We start from the raw sequence: 25,248 nt of genomic DNA, 5'->3' as shown, positions 1-25,248 counted from the left end.
TACCCCCATTTAGTAATTTTCCTTTAAGGGAAATATGTGTGGAAAACAGCCCTAAAATGTACTCAAATGCACTCAAACTACAGGATCACACTAACCAAACTAACGCATCACCCCTAGTAAAGCATCCAAATGTGACGAGCCTTCCGATGTACTCAGTATCACCTTTGACGTTTTCTTGACCAAAAATGTTTGATTTGATCTCATTGAGCCTTTAGCTCTTTCATTTATAGGAAACACTGGGGGTGGGGGTACAAAAAGATACCATGAGAAAACAATCAAACAAATCTTGAATTTGGGAGATACTGACCTGGGCTTTTTAACAAGTCAATGTCATGGAGAGAAAGAGAGAGACAGAGAGAGGGAAGAGGGAAGGGAGGGAGACAGGGAGGGGAGGAGAGAGAAGGAGAAAGAGAGAGAGAGAGAGACTGACTGAGCTATAACAACCAAATGTAACACATGGTTCTTTATTTGAACCTGGTTTGAAATAAAACAGATATAAAAGCTATTGATTGGATAAATAAATATTTATTTATGGGGAAATTTGAACTGTGGCCTGGGTATTAGATATTAGGATATTACCTTCAGTTTTATAAGTGAAATAATGGTATTATGGGTATGTAGCAGGGTATTCTAACTTTTTGGAGATTATGCTGAATATTTACGATGAAATGTCATAATGTCTGTCATTTACATTAAAGTAGTTCAGCAAAAAAAAAAAAAAACGAAAAAACAAAAAAAAACACAAAAAACAAAGATGAGACAAATTTGTCTATATGTTAGCAACTGCCAGACTAAGTGGGAATGTTTGGGTGCTCATTGTATTCTCCTTTTGGATTTTCTGTATGTTTGAAATTTTTCTAATAATAAATTTTTTAAAAAATGTTCACAGGTAGCAACTTCTCAGGAACTTCCTTCATAGTACTGAGGGCTCCTAATTAAAATAAAATTTTAAATATTTCCACAAACCATCCTCAATGAGCAACTTGAAAAAGTCATAACAGACATAAGCAGTTATAATGACATACATCACAGGTGGAAATCATTTTTGTTCTTAAACCAGTTTTCCAAATTTTCTTTTTTGGAAAAGATTTTTTCAGTTTACCTTTTAAACATGAAAGATCCCCCTGAAAAAAAAAATGACTTATTTTGCCTCAAGCTTGGTCCCTTTTAATTGACAGAAAACCTCTCTGCACACACCTCATGCAAACCTACTTTGGCTTTGCCTTCCTAAAACTAGCTTTTGTCTCTGAACTTTACAGAGCAGTTGGAGCTCTTTAATATTTTCTAAGAGGAACATTTCAAACAAGCAACCCCGCAATTTATTCACTACTGCCAAGAATAAAAGTAACAGGTTTCACCACCAAGGCCTTCCAAGGCTTTGCAGGACTTTTAAGGCAAAGCATCACTCATTCACCTGCAGGTTTGCTCCCTTAATGCATCTGTCATTTGTTTGGCTCTGGAGGAAACTATTTGATTACACAAAATTCTTTTTAGATCAAGTTTAAAATCTTAGCCACACTGGGACAAGTTGCAAAGCCCGCCAGCTCGATGGGTTAACACTTGGACATACTGAGCCAAGGACAAATATAAGGAACAACCACAGGTTAAAATCAGAAGCTTGCAGAACTGAAAAGGAATGAGCATAAAAGATGCAAGGCTTAGCTGGGCCTTTCTAAGTGCTCCCCTTGCCATTACTGCATATAAGATGATTCATTCCCCCTACTTCTTGTAAATGAGTGCAGTACCCTAAGGGGTGCTGGTAAGCAGCGGTAAATGCAAAAGCCACCAGCACCCGTTGCCTCCATCCACTGCTGTGCCACCTATGCATTTTGAAGTTGGCAAGTAACCAGACATCTTTATGTCCCTCATTTCCCATATCTTATTACAGGGCCCATCATTTTTAAAAGCATTTAAATGAAGCAGATGTTAACCCCATTCATTCCACTTTACCAGGGAACATGTCAACGATGATTTTTAAAATGCAAAAGAAAATGTCAAAGTAGTTTGTTCCCTGGTTAAGAATACATCTGTGGAATAGGAGGGAGGAAATACATAAAACACTCTATGGTCATTCAAGAAATAATTATAAGGTATGTCAAACTACAGAAAATTGAGCAAGCACTAAATTAAAAAAGGAGGGGGGATGTCTTGTGTCAAAATGGCTTTTTCACTCACTCATTTCAAAAACAAGTTTTGAAAATTAAATTCCATCTACCGGCTCAGAACAGAACACATTAAGGCTTGACTGTAATGCCATTATCCGTGTGGCAGCTCCCTTTCTTTTCTGCAACTGCATTAATTGACAAAGAGCCTTGGGGCTCACCTCCCATAGAGCCTTGAAGTCCTTCTGCTCGATGCGGAGCAGTTCACTGCTCTCCCTGGTAACGATGGTCGCATGGCGGGGTGTGTTGTCCAGAATGGACTCTCCAAAGGCTGTCCCAATTCCCAGAGTACAGATGGTCACTGCATCCTGAGAATCCCAAAAACTGGTCATTAGAAAATTAAGCAGTTAACCGATATGGGTGATTTGTCTTTTCTTTGAATTTAAGTATAATTTATACAAAATAAAGCACTCGATTCAATCATACAGTTCAACAAGTTTTGACAAATATATACTCCTGTCTAATCATCAACAAAATCAAGATAGACAACATTCCTATCACCCCGAAATTCCCCTCGTGCCATTTTCCAGTCAAGACCTCCCTTCAGAGATAATCAGTGTTCTGATTTCTACCACCATAAAGGAGTTTGGCTGGCTTTATTTTAAGATTTTATTTATTTATCTGAGAGAGAAAGATCATGAGAAGGGGGGAGGGGTAGAGGGAGAAGCAGACTCCCACCGAGCAGGTAGCTTGATGTGGGACTTGATTCCAGGACCCTGAGATCATGACCTGAGCCAAAGGCAGGTGTTTAACCGACTGAGCCAACCAGGAGCCCAGAGTTTGGCTGGTTTTTAAAACTTTATGTAAAAGGAGTCGGACAAGTGGCACCTGGGTGGCTTAGTCAGTTAAGCATTTGCCTTCGGCTCAGGTCATGATCCCAGGGTCCTGGGATGGAGCCCCATGTTGGACTCCCTGCTCAGCGGGGAGTCTGCTTCTCCCTCTCCCTCTGCCTCTCCCCGCTCTCGTGCTCTCTCTCTTTCTCTCTCAAATAAATAAATAAAATCTTAAAAAAAAATGGAGTCAGACAATATGCCCTCTTTGGTGTCTGGCTTCTTTCCTCAACATAATGTCTGTAAGATTCATCCACATTGTCGCATGGATCAGTAATTTTTTTCCTTTTACTGACAAGAAATTTTCCATTGCATGGATATGCCACAATTTGCTTATCCGTTATCCTATTGGTGAACTTTGGGTTGATCCTAGTTTAGGGATATTCTGAATAAAGCTGCTAGCAGTAACCTTGTTCAAGTCTTTTTGTGGATAGGGTTATCTTTTTATATGGCTACTATCCGTTTTAAGAAAAAATGAGGGAATCTTTTGAAAATGAACAGGTTTTTTAGTGAGAGGATGCAGTTATGATTTTTCAATAGGTTACTGGAATAGGGATGCTGCCCTGTCAGCCCGTCTTGAAATGAGGAAACTGAGGGTCTGGTGGTTGATTAACACGGCCCTAGCTCAACACACAGTAAGAGATGCAGTCAGATTCTAACCACGGTCATCTGACTGTAGATTCCAAGCTTTTTGTATCGTGTTGCCTCCTGCAGCCACAACAGAGTAAAAACAGCTTCAGATGAGGTGCAGTGTGACCAGTTTATAAATTGCCATGAATCAATGATTTAAAAGTTTCTCAAGGTATACTAAAAAATAATTTCCAATCTGCATGTGACATTGGTGATATTTGTATTTAATCCTAACTAGTTTCAAATACTGCAAATAGCCCCTCAAAGTCACCTAGACATTAATTTTGCAGGGCATTTTCAACTAACGGAAATATACGAGGGTAATCCTCCGAGTGAGAAAGCACAGTTTTCCTTTCATGCGTCTAATAGACGATAACAGGCAAATGTTATTAAGATCAAGTTAGTGACTCTGTAATCACATTACTAAGACAAATGTCCATAAGAATCCAGTTCCTTGAACCATAGCAAATTGCTTCTGCCTAGATATTACTATATAAAACTGTGTTCAGGAAAATAAAATCAATAACATCTTGGAAAAGAAAGAAAGATTGGGGGAAATGTAAGAATAGCCTGTTAATAAATTTTCCAGAGAGGCAGTTGCAAACAAATTCAGTCAGAAAAATATCCCCAGAACCGAAATATCAATATTCAGTGAATTAGGTACCTCTGAGTAATTGTCAAATTCTAGTAAAAGCACAAAAGGGATTATGATAAATCAGACTTCCATAAATTCTCTAGACTATCAGATTCCCTTGAGAATCCCTCTTGCCTACTTTCTCATCTGGACCCTTCAGACAGGATTCTTTTGCCTAATTCGTACTTTCCAGTGTAAAATTCTATTTTAAAACTTGACAGGGATGCACCATTAATATTAGTCCTGCCACCATCCACATAGCTTAAATACCTAAGATTATCTGCAAAGTATAATGCAAAGGAACTAAGAAGATCTGTTATTCATGAGCTAGTTGTAGATTTTTATGGATTGAACTGTCCTCCTCTCTTACCTCTTATTCCTGACTATGTGGTTTGTCACCAAAAGGTATACAAAGAAAGACGTAGGCTGTGAAAGTCACATGAGCCTGGCTTCTTGCTAGTGAACAGTTCTTGTGAGGGACAAAAGATTGAAAGTATTCTTGGCTCTCCCCTGGAGAATTTAACATTCCCTGTGCCTTCCATCGCTAACATTAGTCCTGTTAACACTGTCAGTGCAGGTCACAGATCAGGACTTCTCCACGGGGACACTCCCAGCGTTGGCCCTTTGATTGAGAACCTGGCTCATTTCCAGAGTCCCTCGTTCTCCCACCAGAACTGAATGTGGGATCCGCCCTTCCCATCCCACCTTCATACATGATTCTCTTCAGTTTAAGGACAGGGAGTCACAAACACAAGATAGGATCTTTAAATTAGGACTGGAAAATCTTGCCTGAAAAGAGTAATGCTTCTAAGTTCAAATTTAACTTTCAGCAGACTCAGTATTTTTAGGACAAATGCACTTAAAAATCTGAATGGATTTGGGAAGTATGGATTGGGCACTGGGAAGAATGTCCTAAGAAGAACATTTTCACTTGAAAGATCAATCACTAACTACCTTTCGAGTCCATGAGTGCTATTTTTTGAATCCCAGACAGAACATTGCAATGTGCTAAGGAGAGAATTATCAAAAAGAGAAATTTGCATGCCAGTGTTCTCTCACTTAGCAGAACCAAGATAGGTTGGGCAGTATGTACACTAAAAGGCAGGATGAATGTGAGTCCATGTGGTGGAAGCGCTCTTACTTCGGTCCACACTAACATCCGACCAGCTTCCTACAATCAGAATTCCAAGCCAGAACCCCTGCACCTAATAGGCTCAATGCACGCCTTTGCCTGGGGCTGAAAGTGTCCATTTCTGAATGTAATATTACTGTTTCTTTAAAGTTTACACAAACTCTAGAGATCTGCTCATGTCTCCATACTTATTTAATAGAAGCTACTCAGACTGTTATTTTCTGCTTGTTCACAGATGAAGGTGCAGAAAGGCCACCTGTGAGAAAATATTTACAGTGACACAGAGGCTGAAGAAACTGGTCAGCACCTGCTCAGGGAATATAAAATATTAACAACAGCAAAGAAATGTTCTACTTTGTGATAAAACGGCAATTTATTTTTAAGGATTTTCAAACATGAAATGCAGGTTTAAAACCTTGAATGTCTGCAACATAGGAAGGTGGATGTAGCAGACCCTGCTGGAGTCCTGCCAGATGCCCCCCACTCTTGACCTCGCCCCACCCCCAAAGTCATCATGGCTTTCCGGACAGTTGCCATACACACGCATGGCTTCCTCTCTCAGGCGTCTGCATTGCTCCACCTGAGGACAGGGTGCTGGGCAGTCAAGCCTGTAAGGGGCAACCTCCACCAAAGAGGCGTGAGAATAGGAAGATAAGTACGCCAGCGTTCCAACCCTACAGTTTCTCAGACTGTTGCCTGAAAGAGTGAGCCCAGTCGAAATCCTCTCACCACACTTTTATTGGCTTCCCTCCTTCCTTGTCTCACTTCCCCCACTCCCTTACAAGGCTTCCTGGGGCCATCTTCAAAAAAAAACCACTTGTAACTAAATCCTAGTGTCTAGGTCAGCTTCTAGGGAAACCCAACACAAGACGGTGGGTTAGCCAGACATGGCTGTGTGAGTCCTGGGTTACACTGAGACCTCTGGGGAGGTGCTAGGCTGAATCCGCATTCTCAAAGGGACTTCTGTAATAGGGACAGACCCCAGCTTATCACTAACTGCTTTGCAGCAGACACATAGTAAGTGTAAAATCCCTTGGGTGACACATGGGAAGACTTCCTTGTGTTAATAAGGCATATTGGGTCTCTGAGACCAATTCTACTCTATAAAGGGGTGAGGGCGCTCAAAAAAAGTGACCTGTGGCATGTCACTGACATGTCATCTGGTTTCTTCCTCCCATCTCATACAACTCTCTTTCCCCTGTCAGTCAACCTGATCACTCTTTCTCCTATCCTCTAAAACACTTAATCACCCACGTACCCTTACCAGCACACATTCTCCGGTGCGTCAGCACGCACGTGGATCTCCATGTGTGTGAGTGGAGTGCTGTGTGCCATGCACTGGGCCAGGTGTCTTGACTATGATGCCTTATTTATTCCTCACAACAGTTAAATGAGATAATTTATTTAAACTGCTTCACGCAGAGCCTGACTCAAAAGAAATGCTTAATAAATTGTGGATATTCTTATTGACGGTAATATTAAAACAATCCTGCAACATCATTGCTATTTCATAGGCTGAAGAAAATCAGGCCCAGAGATGTTCAGGAAGCTGTCCAGGAGCAGGGCTAGCAAATAGAGGAGTTAAGACTAGAACTAGTCAGTTTAATCACCTCTTCAATTATCATATGAAATTTAAGTACTGCTTGCCAAGGCTCAGTAGGAAAATTGATTAAAGTAATAATTAAACCCACACAGGTTTTTTTTTTTTTTCAATCAGCCAATCCATATATATAAATTAAGTCCAAGTCTCTAGGAAAATAGAAAACAGCACTGCTCCCCCTCTAACACTCCAATTCCAATACTGGGGTCTGCTTGACCCTCACCCAGCAGATCAAATCCAATGCAGGCTGGGGCACCAACCCTCTTTCTTATGAGAAGAAACGTAAACAATCATCAGTTTTTCCCCACTCTGATCCTGTGCCCCAGTTCTAATAACAGAGTTCTCACCTCAGTTGGGGAAACTGAGTTTCTGTCTTTCTATTGCTCTCCCTTGGTAACCTGCCTGGTATCTTAATTCTTTTCAAAATGGCCAACCACCTGGTTCTGACACCCCTCCCTGGGACCCAGTCCCTCTCCAGCACCCTTCTGTGGCTAAGCCTGTTCATCAGTACACTGCCCACTTTCATCACAGGGCTGCTTCCTGACTCCCTGCCCATCATGTGACCACTAGTTAGACCTACTAAGCCCTTCACCCTACTAACCCGGGGGCCATGCTGCTCCAATGTCCTGCCCAGCATGCCTGAACATGCCCTCAAGACAGCTCCTACCTCCACCATGAGTGGCGTCTGGTTTCCAGGCTCTCCTCCTCTACCCAGCTAAGCACCAATAGAAACCATGAACACTATCTTGGCACAGTATGCGTTTCAGTGGGATAAGCCGGGTTTGGTTATCTCCATTCATAAAAGTTGGTGTCAAGTAAGTTAACGAACATGTCAATGAAGCCACCCTGATGGAAGGCAGGGGACATTGGGCAAAGGACATACATTCGGAGGCACCCTGAGTCAGAACACTCCGTCCCTGGTGGGGAAAATCCAGTGCAGGCAGTGCGGTGAGGAAAGCATAGCCTTGTCAAGGACCTACATTCAAAACTCTTCTCTGCCAATTCCTAGTCTTATAGCTTTGGGTAGAATGATCCCAGGAAGCTCAATATCCTCATTTATGAAATGGGCACAATCTTTCTCATAAGATTATTAGCAGGATTCAATATAAAAAAAACAATACATAGACAGAGCTTGGTATGGTTCCTAGCACGTAGTACATGCTCCATACATGACAGGAAAGATAATTTCTGACTTAGTCACATTGACATACATGTATAGGTTAACTACATTTCTAAAAAGCAAATTACATTGTTCTATTATTTAAAGAACAGGGAATCTCTACAATCATTTTGTGTTAATCTTCAATTAACAATGGTTTTTCAACACTTAAATTCCAAGTTTCTCTGTCTCCCAGTCTGGATGTCAAGTGGTTTGAATGATCTGCAAAACACTTCAGCCCTCTGGGGGAGCTTGTATTCAAAGGAACCCTTCTGACGAATCCTGCTGTAAATCAAAGAATCCTTTTGTGCTGCTACTAATCACCCCTTAATTTGTCTGCTTTGTACATCTGAATTAGGATATACTAGGTTTTCTTAAAGCAGGCGTTCTCATATGAAGCATTTTATTTATTTGTTGCATTATAAACATAGCTACGCTATGAAAATAGGGATGGTGTTAAGAAAGCCAACGGCTATGTATCACTGATATCTGAGGTAATAAACATGTGCCTTGTAAACATCTATACACACCCGCTGAAATCCAACTTACACTAGTTACAGACAATCTGACGAAATTTAAAATAACTAACAATCATCAAAACAGACATAAGAATTCTCTGTGATAAGTACATCAAGATTTTTTCTTAACTATCCTGTAACTTCAAGGGAAATCAGATTTTTTTAGTAAGGATATTTAAATCATTTCTATATTAATGGCTCAAGAAAAGTTAACTGTCTCATAGCATTATCTATTGTTTTGACCACAGGTTGGGTTTAACATCAAAGAACAAACTGGCCCTTTAAAAAGTGCGTAGACCCTGAAACAAAAATTCTTACAAAGCAAATATTTTGACAATTTTTATTTTAGGACTATAGGCAGTACTTGCCATTAAGTTTGGCAGTGCCTGGGTTTATTTCATGAGCTTGAATTTAGTCCTGGAATTTATTGAGTGTTCCAAGTCCTTTTGAAAAATAAAAATGTAATTGTACCCAATCTCTGAATTTTTTAAGACATTAAATTGTATGTGCTGTCTAAAGAATTTATTACCAAGCGCAAAGGCAAAATGCTTCTAAGTCACATGTGTTTTTTCCTAACAGATAGTAAAGATAGGTTTGTTACTTTGACAGCACTTCGCCCGCATCTGAGTGTTAGACACAGCTTAACAAGATCATTCAGGCTGGCTGCAGAAGTTTCAATGAGAATGGACTAGCGTTAGCATTCTGATAACTGAATCAGAGAGGCCAGCCTCAATAAAGCAGACAGCCAGTCCTGCATCCACCCAAACAAAGAATTACCTGGCAACAAAACTAACTACGGTGTGTGGATGCCTCATGCAGGATGTTAAATAAACTCATCAGTTCCTAACCAATGGCATGACCTGGGCAGACAAGTCGTAGGAGATCACAAACAACCACGACAGCTCTGGCAGCTTTCACGTTGCACGGGGTTGTTAAATGTGCTCAGAAAAAGTTCCCTGATGACAGCAATGTTCTCTGTCTGAAAACAATGGGGTGAAATGAGAGTAAATGAGAGCATCAGACAGGCTGAGACAGAAAGAGAAAGACAGGGAGAGCCACATGATAGAGAGACATGTGTGTCCTTCAAATTTCATAAACAAAAATCCAACACTGACAAACATCTTTGGGGTAGAGACAAAGAAAGGGTACATAAAAGCACAATTTACTTTGGGGGAAGTACCAGGGAGAGATTGTTTTCCAAAACTGGACTAAAAATTGCCAGAGAATGTCATAGAAACAGATGAGAGGGTGGATAACATACAAGTGCCAACAGCACCCAGGACTCTGATCCCACGTAATGGCTGAACGATGTTGACAGTTGAAGCCTTGCCATTCCAAGACCGCGTACGTTTCCTGCTTTCTCTATGCTAGCGCTGCCCTCTTGTGATAAAATGAGAACATTGCAGGCATTACAACCGGCAGCACTCCACTCAGCAACAAATTTTTCCTCTTGGAATTAGCAAGAAAAAAGCACCAGAACCCCTGCTCTGTGGCAAGCTTTGCATTAAGTGCTTTATAGACTTTAACTCATTTAAGGTAGGAATTATTATCCCCAGTTTATAGGTAATCTAAGTTGCCTAAGGTCACACAGCAATGAAGTAGAAGAGAGGATTTGAAAAGAGGTTTGATTTTAACCACTGTGTTGCATTAGGTGAATACACTTTAGATAAGCATCTGTTACAGAGATGTAGCAGTTTTAATGAATTAATACACCATCTTATTCTCTATTTTGTAGCACGGACTTCTAGTCACTAAGCCATGAGAAATTCTTTCACATGACTGGAAAAATATAATTTTTGGGTGCAAAGATTAATTATTAAACCTTATATATTCCTAGGATTTAAATACTTACCACCATGCCAAAAAAAAAAGTCATTCATTTATAAAATCTGCAGAGAAAAACAGGACCCTGTCTCTCTCTTTCTTTCTGAAACACACACACAGAGTTGAGTATGGTTGCCTATTTATTGTTTTTAAGTCTACTACCTACTGTGTATCACTTCTCACCCTAAATCCATTCAAATATTAATGAGAAAAGAGTACACCTATAGCATTATTCATTCTAGTGGGAACGTAAAATCTCCAACTTTTAGGCCATTAAGTTAAACAGGTACGCAAGACAAGCAGGTTCTTGAGCACAAGAGTCCAGCTAGGGGCGTCTGAAGGCGTCGTGTCCCAGTGAGACTTAGGTAAGAGACTGAGCTTGGGGACAGGTATCAGTGGGAACTGGGAGGATTAGTCCTTGATAGGATTTGCACTGCCAAGTGGAAATCTACATGAGCATATGGGCCAGCTGGGATAATGTGGGTTGGTGGCAGGGTCTGTGGGCAGGTCCCCTCGTTGAGCACTCTGAGCATCAAGGGGTCTGACAAAGAATGGCCAAGGCAGAAAAAGTGCCTGGAAAGTCGGAAGAGGTGCCTCTGACAACTACAATTATAGACATGGGGTACAAGTGTTTTTTTGTTTATGGAGTAGTGGAAGCAATATAATTTATAGGAAGATATTTCTAAGGATAGAGGTCTCTAAAAGTTCATCAAAATAGCAGGAAAAGAATAGTCTATGTATTTCCCAGAATTCTCAGCACACACACAGTTTCAAGGATAGCAAAAGAAATGAAAGCAATGTAGCGCCAGCTCCTCAGGGAAGGTCTCCAAGAGGTAGGGCCCATTATTCATCCAGAGACTTGTCTCTTCCCTCCAGTCCATGCTTGAAACTCAGAGTGGGGAGGACTCACCCGAAGGGAAAATAGGGAAGCAGGACAGTGTGGGCTTGGGGCTCTGCCTGGAAAGGCGTGTGTGAGAGGGAGAGAAGTTGGCTCCAACCAGCACTCAGTAGGATTTTATACCACTGTCTGATATGTCCTGAGTCAGGAGCAGACCCACAGGGTGAGACAGAGTCTGTCTGCTAGGTCATGCCTCCCCAGCCGACAGACTTGTGGTTTCTAAACTGACCGGGTGGGCCAGCTCCAAGCAAAACTGGGAGGTGAGCCATCCTCGCTCTCCACAGTCCAATGGCTTTTTGTCTCCCAGGAAAGGGCCTGAAGTTTATACTACCACTCAACGGAGTGTTTATATTTTAATACTTTTCCCAAATGTGGCATCAACAGTTTCCTTTGTCAGAATCTTAGGCACCAGTGATCCAAGGGGGCAAAGAAGGATCTGTACACCACCACCACCCAGGACATTAGAGGCTCTCAGGAACAAGTGCCCTTTGAAGAGCCCTTACAAACACCCAGGCAAACGACCACACATGCTGGCTACAGTTAAGGATAGCAAGAGCAGGGCACTGGACTGGGTAAGGAAGTCATGGTGATTTCCAGCTCTATGGGTCACCACTGTGTCATCTTGAGCAGACCACTCGTTCACCCGGGACTTGAGTAAGATGCAACACAGTTGAGTCTGCCTACCAGGGTGGCTCAAACAAAACAATGTAAGGGAAATGCTTTCTAAATGATGAGAGTTACTACTACTATGCCCCTAGCATGTCACCAATGAGAAGTAAGCATGACCCTCAACCTAGAGTCCAAAGAATTCAAGAAGAATCTGGCAAACCAATCATAAAAAGGCAAGAACCTGTGTGTTTTTAACCTAGAGAGCAAAAAAAGTAAAGGGAATGATATAAAGGGAGAAAAAGTAGTATTATATTAAAACAGGCGGAAAGGTAATATAAATTTATGAGACAAAATATTTATGCTCTTTGTATTCTTCAAGTTTACGTGTATTATATCTTCCTATCACCATATAAAAGAAATAGGGTTACTTTGTTTAGAAAAAAAAATTCCATTAAATCAATAATGCCTGATAAATGTATGACATAAAAATACTATATCAGAATCTGTGAAGGGTTTTCTTTTTTATGTTCTCCTTATTTCAATTACTGGCATCACCACCTACCTCTTCCTCTGAGTCAGGATCCCCACTTTCCATCCGCCCCCATACCTCCCATCAACACAAACTCCAATCCTGTCACCCCCAGCTTGTACATAGGGTCTTAATGTCCCTCCCTTAACACCCATACGTATCTATCCCACACTCTAACCTAGAAACCTTTTTGAAGAGATGGGCCATGTTCATTTAACTGATGATCTAAGAAGTGGCGTAAAGAGGGCCCCACACCCCAGGGGCAGCCCAGCGGAGCTTGTCTGAGGTGGAGCAAACACCTGCAAGACGGGCTTGGAGGTGAGAGGTGGGGAGCTCTGAGCTGGAATCAGGAGGGTGGTTGCGGGAGCTCCAGGGGAAAAGCTCCTCCCACATTCATTATTACTTCTGGTTGGCACCTGTACAACCATAATGGTCAAGAACTTGAGCCCCAGAATCGCAAAGAACTGGCTCTTATACCTAATGGCTGTGTGATCTTTATTTAGCATCTACCTGTAAAATGACACTAATAATAGCAGTAAACGCAGAAGGGCCCTGTAGTTGAGTAGCCAATGAAATAATGCATTAAGAGTTTTTCACACAGCTGCCTGTAGTGGGCGCTCATTACCGTGATCTATGTCTGCTCATATCCCACCATTCTGGCTCAGCTAACACCCCACTGAGGATGTTAGAAGGTATCTCTGAAACTCAGAGATAAGCTTGGGAATTTATCACTACCATCTCTGACTTCTGACTCTCAGATGAGAAGAAAGGCACACAGAACAGGGACAGACTTGAATGAAAATGGAAGGGCAGGCTAGCAACAGACCTACTCACTTCTAAAGATCTCACTCTTCTGTGCTGTTACCTCTTTTCTCTTTCCTTAATTTGCTCTTAGTCTCTTTTAACTTTTCTTCTTTTTCTTTTCCTGCTCTGCTTACCATTTTTCCTGTGTGAGCAACAGGAAGAACAAGAAATTTGGAATATGTCAGACCTGAATTCAAATGTGCATTTGGCCACATACATTTGTGTGGCCCAGGGAAAGTTACACCTGATGTCGCCGAGCCTTGTTTTCAAGGCCCGTTGTAAAATAGGGCATGAATGCCTAAAGATGATACTCACAGAATCCCTAGCAAGCAAGCTAGCAACGAAGGCACTTAGCAAAGCTGATGCCGGTCTCTAGGGTAGCAATTGTAGGCCTTCCCTTGCTTCTCCTCCATGGCCCAAGCTCATTTCACTCCCCATTGGGGTAGCTGATGGTTAATTTTATGAGTCAACTTGGCTCAACTAGGGTAACCAGTTGTTTAGTCAAACATTAGCCTACATTTGGTTGTAATCTAAAGATACTGTTTAACATTTATAGTCAGTAGACTTTAAACAAAGCAGATTATCCTCCATAATGTGGGTCTGTTTCATCCAATCAATCGAGGGACTTATTTAAGAGCAAACATGTTTCCCTTGAGGTTTCCCAAAGAAGGTGGAATTCTGCTTCCAGACTGCAACACAGGAATTCTGCCTGCGTTTCCAGCTTTCAGACTCAAGGCTGTAGCATCAAGTTTCGCCTGATCTTCACCCTGCTGGCTCACCATACAGATTTCAAACCTACCAGTCCCCACAATCACATAAGTCAATCCTTAAAATAAATATCTGTCTGCCTATCTCCTATTTGTCCTATTTCTCTGGAGAACTCTGACTTAGAGACAGTACTATTCTGATGGGCTAACTCATCACCTTGTTTGGCCACATCACTAGTGAGCAGAGGCCAGAGCCCATTACAAGGCCAGCACAGGTAGAAATGGCTTTTTTTGTTTCTCACTGTCAAACAACTTGCCATGGGAGGAATTCAGGCATCTTGCTCATTCTCTTTAGCTTCTTCCTCCCATGGAGTGGCAACCATGTCGTGCGGGTGACTGTATGAGCTGGCTGGAAGGCTGGGCCCTCTGTGTTTCTCAGACTCCTCTCTGGAGGGTTGGAGGATGTAGAAGTCAATGAGCTTTCTCTTCTGTATAGCTTGATGATATAAATCAGTCCAGAAAACTCTGGATGGACAATGTCGGGTGACACACAAAGAGGAGGCAGTGAGCCAGCTTTGGTATGAGGCTAAAATTCCTAACAACTTAAGATAAGACCAAGCCCAGCTTAGGAAAGTTCTTAGCATGTGTTTGAGGTCAAAACCACAGCTGAAGTTAGAGGTCAGTTAAGATTTTAAAAACCCCACAGCTAATAACAAAGTGTTACGAAGCTATTCTTTGCTAGGACCCCATAGTGAGAGAGAATTGGTCCAGGGCAATATTCCAGGAGCCTCTGGCCAAATCCTATTTTAAACCATCACAATCTCATGCCAGCTTTGAACATTTGATGTCTCAGCACATCCATGCTGATGTTATTTCTCATCCCTTAGGTACATCTGCTCTGTCTTTCTTCTTCTTCTCTTTCCTCCCTGTGTTTTCCTTCCCTTCTCACCTTTCTCCCCCTTAATTCTTAACTTCCTCCCCTTTCCTCTCTATCCTCACCTTCCTTTTTCAGTTCCTCCCCTCTCTCCATCATCACCCATTTAGGACCACCTGGAGGAGTGAGGAGACCCATCCTCTACTAGGCCCTGTCCCCTCCACACCTCCACACAGGTGAGACCTGGTTACAGCGAGGATCAGGAACAGCTCTGAGCAAAGAGCCTGAGGGTCCCCACCAGGACAGCAGGCTGCCAGTGGAAGGTGTGCAGAGGTAAGAGACATGGGGAAATCTGAAAAGGTGACGACTAACAGAGAGAGGGGAAGGTGCTGGAGTCATCACACTTCTTTTGAGTCAAAAGCACAGAGCAGTGCCTAAGAGCCTACGTTCAGGCGACTGACTTCTTCGGCTTCCATCTTGGTTCCCCTAATTTCTAGGCTGTTACCTGGGGCAAGTTATTTAACCAGTCAAGGCCTTACTTCCTTATCTGTAAAACAAGAACAGTAATATGACCTACCTGTAGGGTTGTTGTGAGGAATAAAGGAGTAAATAAATACCTGTTAGGTGCTTAGAACACCGCCTTGCACATGGCAATATCCAAGAAATGCTAGCTTGTTCTCCGTTCCACTGAGAAACTGAGGCAGCTAACAAGAATAAAAACCTCACCTCTCACCTTGGCCCTCTGAACTCCAGGAGAAAACCGGCTCTGTGAGAGAGGGGAAGAGGGATAGTCCCAACAAGATTGAAAGGGATAGTCCCAATAAGATTGAAAGGCACAGGTCCTAGGCAGTTTTTAATGGAACTTTCTATGCAGTGATCCACAGAAAAAGTATCCATGGGTTAAGCAGCACTTAGGCACAGGCCTGAGACTAACCATCCACAACAACGGGAATAACATTGGCAACTATATTCCAAACTCCAAACGCCCAATTTAGCAACAATCTTTAGGATACTTTTCCATTTTCAGATGGATGGCTTCCCATAACTCCAATATGCACACATGTTCCTACAAAATTTAAATCTCAAATTTAGGGCATCATAAATGTTTCTCACATTGGAAGTGTGTTACATATGGAAAAGGCTCAGAAGCACTGTCTTAAACATGGTATTTGGCTGTAGGCTTTGTCTCTTTAACTGATTTATAAATTTTTCTTGATAATTCTTTCTGATGTTACAATTAGCCAATTCCCTTCCTGCAGTTTTTATATTAATCCTGAATATGCAGATAGAAAACCTGGGCCATTTTCGTACTGAGGCTTGAGGGTGGCGTTTAGGGGCTGTCTTTTTGAGATTTGAGGTTCTTGGGGCCAAACAGGGAAGTTCTGTACATTTGGGGCCCATGGAATAAGGATGAACAAGGGTCACTGCAGATGTGAAAGGAGAGTCTGGGTCCAATTTTAAATATTCACAAATACCGTTGGCGGGGGGGAAGGAGACAAAATGAGTTTTATCTACCAGGATGCTAAGCTCCTCCGAGGTCACTAATGAAGATCAAACAAGCAGGTTCCACACTTTAGAAAGAAAATATATTACTGGCCCTTCCATATTTGAGAAGATGAGTTAGAGAAACAGTGAGAGAGAGAGACTTAGAGGGAGACTGCATCAACCACACTTCGCCTGCATCACTGCAGTGCCTACAAGGCTGACGAGGGGACCACTTCTACAAGAAAGAAAAGTCAGGGTACCAGATGGAGAAGGATCTGAGAAGAAACCTAGAAAAACTTGATTTTCTATCCCCTTTGTTCACATTTCAATTTACATGACAGCAATTTATCAAATTGCAGTTGAATTGTTTGCGTTTCCCAAGAGACAGCAAGCTCCTGGGAGGAGGCACTGTGTTCCCACACTTCATGTTCCAACACCTGTCACCATACTCAAACCATGGAAGACATGCCGGGCGAATGTTTGTTGAATAACTTAATACAAGAATTCAACAAACACTTGTCGAACTCCTTCCTATGGAAAGAGGAAAGGGTCTGAAAATGTAATTTTGATGGCATAAAAGATATAGACCTAATGTGCCTTTAAAAATAATAGTTATAAATCCTACTTAAAAAAAAAAAAGAATAAAATATCTTACCTGGTGACTGCTGGTCTCAGACACTTTGACATCCAAAGACCCTGCCAGGACAGCATACCAGTTTGTTCCGATATCACCCTGGCGAAATACTGAAAAAGAAACAGTAAGGTAAATACATCAAATATAAGTTGGTTTTACCATATGACCACGGGTCATTATAAGATGACTTGGATCTAGCAAAGCTTTCCACCTCATCTCTGTTTCCATAAAAGCATGATGTATTTCTCTTTTCCCCATCTGTCAACAAAGCTATATCCTATTTATTCTATTAAGTGGAACTCTATTTAAAGGGAACTCTTATATACAGAGTAGTAATAAGGGATGAGAACCCTAAATGCTATAAGATCTTTTGAATTTAAGAAGAATTCACTGATGTTTTATGTAATTTATTTTAAATACATTTCATAGTATTGTGATTCTTAGAAAATAATTACTCTAGATGGGGTACATATTAACAAGGTTATTTGATTCAACAAAATACTAGTCTATCACCCCAATTTCCTAAATCTACTTATATTAAAAGCAATGTATTCTTAGAATAGAATGTTTCCTTTTAAGGAACATAAATGAGTAAGAAAAATAAAATCTGCTATAAAAATTTTAACTAGTATTATCACTTTCCATTTTCTTATTTGTTTTATAAATTCATTGCTTTTAGGCATTAAGAGTTAACAAGTCTTCGGAAATGACTGTCATCAAAAACTTCCGAACCTGATTTTGCTTTTACTTTTGTAACCTCAGAGAGAAAACATTCAGATATTTAGATAGAACCCTAGTTCTCATATCATGTTAAGACCAGTACTTTGGAAAATCAATCTGAAACACTGGCTCAAAAGTCTCATACAAATCCAACTATCCTTTTAAATATCCTGGCTAAATAACTAGATTGAATGATCTAATATTTTAAAATTCTTTTCACAATTAGAGTCAGAGGTCAAGTGATTCAGTATAAAATCACATGACAACTCAGTGGGACAGCTGAATTCTGGCAGGGCTAGTGCTCCCTGCATAAGAGCGAGCTTCTAGGAGCCACAATAATGACGACAAGCTGCTCTAAACTCCCCAAGACATGCTGTGGAAAGACAAGCACAACAATGGCATCCTACACAGGTGCAGTAATAAGCTGAAGATGACAGACTGATGAGTTTATAGCTGGCCTCTCCAGTAACTCTGCTATTCCCAGCTTTTGTAAGTGACTTAGTTTAGAGTTAGGGTTTTGCCTTTCATGAACTTCTTGGCCCCAAAAGACATCATCACCTGCCAATCAATTTTACATTACAAAATGAATCATAGAAGATTCATTTTGAAAATGGCCTTAAGAAACAGAAAATAGAGTCTCATACCAGTCTCATCTGGTATCAGTAAGAAAAAAAATATATTGGTTTGAAAACAATATGTATGGATGACTTTTTAAATGTAAGTATGACTATGTTTGCGTGTACACGTGTAGGAAGACATTTTAAAGGACATGAAGTGTTGATAGCAATTTCTGCATTTGGGGATTCTACACGATTTTTATTTTGCTTGTCTTCCAAATTTTCTACAATTATGTTTGACAGACCCTGTTGGTCTCCCACTCAGAATCATACACCTGCCTCCTCTTATCTAAGTTAACACAGATTTTATACAAGTTTCCACCCTCCTCCACAGGACTAAAGCTCAGAGCATAGACTTTCTTCCCTAGCTCCAGTGCTGTAATCATGATCGGTCCAAACCAATCATGGTGATCCCATTATCTTTGACAGTGACTGGTTTAGATGCCAGTATATGATGCAATTCTGGCCAATGAAATAGGAGCTCTACTGGGGGACTGCTGAAAAGTGACACAAGAAGAAATAGTCCTTCGACAGGATATCTTTGTGTTGTCATGTGATGGGTCTCAGGGCAGGTTACTCCAAAATATGCCAAAGTGGCATATTGATTATGTTGAATCAAAGTTACTTGAGAAACAGCAGGTGCAAGGATACTCTGACCCGCCTCTCTGTCCTCTGGAAAGCAGGAAGTAAGTCTCCTATGTGAAAGGAACCCTTCCTGCACCACGAGACAGACATCATTATCACCAGACATAGAGAATTCAGGGCCGACAAGGCTATATAAACAAACTCTGCTTAGTTTCTTCACTAATTAGTACCCAAGTCTAAGTTTCTTTGTCTTGTTGGTTTTCCACAAACATATTGTTTCTTTATCTAAAAAGCATATAAACAGCCTGCCTTGGTCATTTCTTAGGTCCCATATCTGAGACCACCATAATGTATGAAATTTGATTTGTTTGTTTTTTTTTCTCCCGTTAATCTGTCTTATGTCAATTTATTAGCCCAGCCAAAAGAACCACAGGGGGTGCGTGGGGAGTTTTCCCCTCTCAACACATGTAATGCCTCTAATTGCTATAGCGGTCTTAGAATCACTTGGGTCAAATCTGAGAACAAAAGCCAACACCTGAGGATGCATAGAAAACATATACAAAAACAAAATAAGAGAGACATGTGACCTTAGTAATGTCTTCAAATCATTTAATTAACTAACTCTGAAGCCATCCTATCTCAAGACTTCTTGCATATGAGCACATATTGCATGGTGCACTGGGTGTTATATGCAAATAATGAATCATGGAACATGGCATCAAAAACTGGGGATGTACTGTATGGTGACTAATATAACAAAATAAAAATTACAAAAAAATTAAAAATTAAAAAAAAGATTTTAATAATAAAAAAAGACTTCTTGAATATAACTAATTTTTCCCTCCTTGTAGGAGTAATTGATATTCAAGCCAGTTGGATGGGAGCTTTCTGTTACTGCATCATAAAAGTATCCCAACAGATGGAAAAGCATTATTTTTTAACGAGAAAATACATTTTTTTTAATGCGGCTGTCACCCTCTTGTTTTCTTTCCCTGCCCCTTAGTCACACCTGAAATAGATGTCACTCAGGTTGATTCAAAATATTACTATTAACATTCATTAAGAGTCCTTTTATCTTTAATATCTTACTGACTTACATATTTCTTCGGGTAAAGAAAACAACTATTTGAGTTTCTAAGTCAGTATACAAGTCAGTACATCTTTCCAGTTCCATCTTCCAGGCTACCCTGGAAGAACATTTCCATGCTGTGAACAAAGTCAAGGAAATGCCTACACGGAACTGAATAAACAAAGTAAAGGGAAATGTCAATCTAATACCTTTGGGTGAAGTTCAAATATTTGGCACATAAATACTCCATGTACTATCTGTCCCCATGGGATAACTACAAATGATCACAAACCATACATGAAAATACACCACTGAAGTTGCATTTCTTACATGTTATTCCTTTTTCCAGGTTCTCATAATAACCACATAAACAAATCTGATGAAGGAGATTTGGGTGAAATTTCTCAAAAGCTTTAACTTCTTTCAGCCTTGTGAAGATTATATCCACATCTTCACTGGATCGTTCCAATGGTCTATAAAAGGGAGAAAAGGCACAAAAAGCTGTATCAATAAGGATTTACTTCAGTCAACATGCATTATGTTAATTATATTCAAATTTATGCAACCATCCCAACTGTAAATGCAAACATTTATATACCTATCCCCATCACAAGTATTTCCAGGCTTTTGTCAACCATTCATCTTAAGTCACAACTATTGCAGATGGTGTGATACTCTGATTTATAGTAAGGAATGCATATTTGATCTTTATCCACTGTTCCTGACACACAGCTCCTAAAATTCTTGTGATTTCCTATATAAAAGCCATAGGGGCATCTTTTGTTACAATAGTTGATCTTTTGTCCTTAGTTCCTGAAGTGTTTCAGAGACATAAAGGTAAAATGCGTGTCTTGCAATTCATACCAAGTCCCTCTCTTTACAACTGCATTTATGTTACTAAGGTAACTTGTGGAAAACCCCTAGGTAACCTAAGGATGGAGGCTGGTTTCCAAGGGAACCAACCATGTGATTAGAGGGTTGGAAATATCAGCCCCACTTCCTAACCTCTGGGGAGAAGTCCAGAGATTGAGTCAATCACTGAAGGCCCATGATTTAATCAACCATGCCTACATAATGAAGCCTCCATAAAAATTCCTGAACTGTGGGATTCAGAGAACTTCCAGGTTGGTGAACATGTGAAGATTTGGGGAGCATGGCATGCTCAGAAAGAGCATGGAAGCTCTGTGCTCCATCCCATACCTTCCCCTATGCATCTCTTCTGTCTGGCTGTTCCTAAATTATATCCTTTTATAAAAACAAAACAAAACAAAACAAAACACAAAACAGCAATCTAGTAAGTAAACTGTTTTCCTGGGTTCTGTGAGCCACTCTAGCAAATTAATCAAATCTGAGAAGGAGGTGGTAGGAACCTCTTCGATTTATAGCCCACTGGTGACAGCCTGAACTTGTGTTTGGCATCTGAGGTGTGTACGATGGGGCAGTTTTCTGGGACTGAGCCCATAACCTGTGGGATCTGATGCTATCTCTAGGTAGGCAGTGTCAGAATTGAATTGAATTGAACTGAACTATAGGAGACCCAGACGGTGTCTCAGATGTTTGGTGTGGAAAACCCACAGGTCAGTGTCAGGGTGTTAGGTTACCACAGTAGTGGAGAGAGTGAAGAAAACAGAGTGGAGGAGTGTTTCCTTTGCAGATGGCTAAAGCAGGAATCAGCCTCCAAGTCATGAGTTCAAGCAGAGTTCAAGCTTTTGGGTATTGCTTAATCCTTTAGAAGCACCAGGGTGTGATAAGATACATGAAAATTTAGGTTTTACTTAAAATTGAAGTCACAAACACAAATGCTTGAAGTGGCCAATCAGATAAATCAAGTGGGTAAAAAGAGCCAAATATAAGGGGGCAAAAATCTCTCCTACATAAAAACAATGGTGAAAGTACAAAGACGAATAAAAACTGATACTGAGCTTCAATGTGGGCAATATGGTGGGGAGCAGAGTCAACTGCAAAGATGGGACTGTCTAAAAGGAGCAGGCCTTCTTTGGCTGTTTTCCTTATTACTGGTTTTCTGTGGAAACATGGGCCCAGATGTTGTCATATCTTCCAATCGTTCAAGGAAAGATATCTAGATCTTTGTTCACATTTCTTAAACATTGTATAGTTCACACAAATAACATGTGTGGACTAGATTCAACTTGCTGCCCACCATTTTGTATTCTCTGGATTAAGATGAACCAAAGAATCAAACAAATATGGGCTAGTTTTGCAGATTATATAAACTGTTTCCTTCCTTTCCTTTGCTCAGTTTTCCAAGTCTATTCCTTCAATATGCTTTGCAGGATCATATGGTGTTCCTTGATAGATATTTCACATTACACAGAAACTATCCAGCCTCACATATGCTCCGGAGACTTCTGGGATCAGAAGAAATGAGCTGGTGACTGAGACAGTAATTCTCACTAAATACCCATGTGCTTCCCTGAATTTACCATCTTCCCTTGCAGTTATGTTGGAGCCATGCTGTGGCTAATGGACCGTGAACAAAACTAGCACGTGTCACTTCTGAGATGAGACTGTTAAGAGCCATGGGATGTCTTCTTTCTTTTCCTCAGCCATAATTCTGCAGTGTTATGGGCTGAATTGTGTCCTTCTCATAAAATATGCTGAAAGTCCTAACATCTGATACCCATGGGTAAGCCATAATCTAAGGACTGGTGTTCTCATAAAAAGAAGGAAATTGAGACACAGAGACATGGGGAAGATGCCTATGTGAAGGTAGAGGCAGAGATTAAAGTGATGCATCTATAAGCCAAGGGACTCCAAGGACTGATGGCAACTACCAGAAGTTAGAAGGAAGCAAGGAAGGGTCCTCCTCTAGAGCCTTCAAAACATGGCCCTGATGACACCTTGATTTTGGACTTCCAGTTTCCAAAACTGTGAGAGAATATATTTCTATTTTTTAAACCCACCTAGTTTATGGTATGTTGTTTGAGAGTCCTAGGAAATTAATACAGAAGATATGTGTTTCAGATGCTTTAGCCACAAGATGGAGACTGTGCAAGTGACAAATAAAACTCCACTGTGCGAAGCTACTAAGATTTGGGGTGTGTGTGTGTGTGTGTGTGTGTGTGTGTGTGTAGGGTTGGAGGATTTTTACCACAGCATCACTTAGCATCACCTAGACTAACACAGAGGTCAGGACTGTATGTGCCAGAGTTCCAAGGAACTCGGGACATTGTAGGAGGAAGTACAGATCCCACCATGAGAGATGACCATTTCTGGAGGACATGAGCAGATGACCTGTCACTACGGGGAAGACCTAAACTCATGAAAGCTTACTTAAGAGGCTTTTCACCTACCCTCAATGACACTTTCAGGCCCCAGAAAACTAGATTCAAAGAGTATGCCCACAAACTAGCTTCCCAGTAACCTCCAGAAAGGACTTGGACCCTGCTTCCCAGGGAGGAGGAAGGGAAATCCTCATGCATTAGTGTCCAGTTTATAAGATAACCAAGTTCCTAAAAGAGCTGGGAGGTTTGCAGGCTTCACCAGGAAAGGTATAGCACATCAGGACCAGTGCCTTCTTCCGCCTATTGGCCCTTTGTGAGGGCTTTATCAATTCCCTACCAGAAGGTATGTTCCTAAAGGGAAAAGGCTTTGAAACAGGGGCTAGAACTTCAGCAGTTAATCAAGGGGTACAAAAGACCTTCAGCAAGCATCCTTGTGTGCCCAGTGAGAATGCATTTCACAGGCAATGAGGGCAACAGCAACCGGCAGAGGCGACCCCTGGTGAGGAGTCATGCCAGCAGGGCATACTTCGTGGGAAGCAATGCTGGCTTCAGCAGGGAGTCAAACCCAGCCACAGCAGGCAGCCGTGTGAACTCCACAGGCTGCTGCCACAGCAACGCTGGCACTAGTCTGCAGGCCCAAAGCAATGACAGCATTCAAACAACCATGGGAGGAATCAAGAACCAGAAATTGACTGGGCATTGATATGATGGATTCTACTTAGTTACAGAGGAAAAAAGGTAAGTGGAGATTAGAATCCATATTCCGTGAAGAAAAGCAGCATCCCATTTTGTGCATTCTCCCTAGAGTGTGTCCCATCTCAGGAAGGCAGACCAGGACAGCTTAAACATTTTTGGGCCAACATCCTCCAGAAGAAATAGAAAGCAGCAAAAGAAAAGCTTATGTACTTCCATGCAGTCCAAAACAAGCACAAAAGAACTTCAAGATTCGTAACCAGATTGTGTAAGGCCAAGTGACCAAAGGCACTTGAAAAGACAAAGTTAATTTGAGATAACCAGGACAACTTTGAAACCTTTCTTCCTGATATTTTCTTTAGGCATCCCCAAACCAGGTACTAATAATGTTGCCCACTGTTAAGGCATTTAAGCCTCAGAAACAATGAAAAGCAATGTTTTATCTGTCATTGCTTTTACTAGGTACTTCCTTCAGTGCGGAAAACTGCATTCAGCTATGAACTAACATCTTTACTATCCCACTTCTTTCATCTACCACTGGTGGGAATCCTTCTGTTGACCCTCTTCTCTTGTGAATCCATAATTTCCTAATGCCACATGGATTCTCATGTCTGTAGAGGTCATGCCTGGCACTTCTTTTACAGATCCCACAGTCCCCAGTAGAGGGCCATGCCTGCAACAAGTCCTTGGTGTGTGACGATGTTCTAGGGCAACCTCAAACTAACTCTTCTTCTCTCCTACATTTGCTACTGCACCTGCACTCCTATCTGCATGCATGGAGCAGCCTCACCCTCACCCTCACCACAGCCAGGTAATTCTACCTAGTCAATGCCTTTCAAATCCATCCCCTCCTCTCAGCCTCTCCTGCCACTGCCTCCGTTGCGTGTGAATGAAGCGCACATGAAGCTTGTGTTGGGACATGAAGCCGAACAGCATGGCAGCCCCTTCCTGGGATGCCGAGAGCTTGGTTCCATCTAGGAGCCAGCACAAGTATTTTAAGAAGGGTTGGATGTGCATTGAAAAGATCACCTTCGCAAGTCCAGGCAGATGTGAGGGAGTCAAGACCAGCAGGTAAGAGACCAGTTAGGAGGCTCTTGCAGTTTCAAAATGATGATATGGGCTTCTCTAATTATAAGTCCCTCTAGGATCCTTTCCATTCCCTTAATAACTGTGTACAGCTGGTCCCCCAAGTAGAAATAAATAACAGCTCCAAGTTCAAAGAAGTTCTTTTCCTTACCCAGGGCCTATTTTTTAAAATCTTTAAAAACCAAACAAAACCAAAAATACCTC

At 41.3% G+C, this 25,248-nt stretch overlaps 1 protein-coding gene across 2 annotated transcripts in view; it reads right to left on the bottom strand.

Moving 5' to 3' along the window:
- The window catches only part of RAPGEF4 (Rap guanine nucleotide exchange factor 4), a 285,737-nt gene that overhangs the window by 214,661 nt on the left and 45,828 nt on the right, over positions 1-25,248 (bottom strand). For both annotated transcript variants that reach the window (XM_019802960.2, XM_019802961.2), the window contains exons 2-4: positions 20,351-20,493; positions 17,051-17,139; positions 2,324-2,470 (exon numbers count right to left, since the gene is read on the bottom strand). In XM_019802960.2, the coding sequence (XP_019658519.2) occupies positions 2,324-2,470; positions 17,051-17,139; positions 20,351-20,493 (379 nt within the window). The remainder of the gene's footprint in view (positions 1-2,323; positions 2,471-17,050; positions 17,140-20,350; positions 20,494-25,248) is intronic.

This window comes from Ailuropoda melanoleuca, chromosome 2 (assembly GCF_002007445.2).
Source record: "Ailuropoda melanoleuca isolate Jingjing chromosome 2, ASM200744v2, whole genome shotgun sequence".
NCBI lineage: Eukaryota > Metazoa > Chordata > Mammalia > Carnivora > Ursidae > Ailuropoda > Ailuropoda melanoleuca.
The sequence above is the reverse complement of the archived record's forward strand: the minus strand, read 5'-3'. Positions and strand labels throughout refer to the sequence as shown.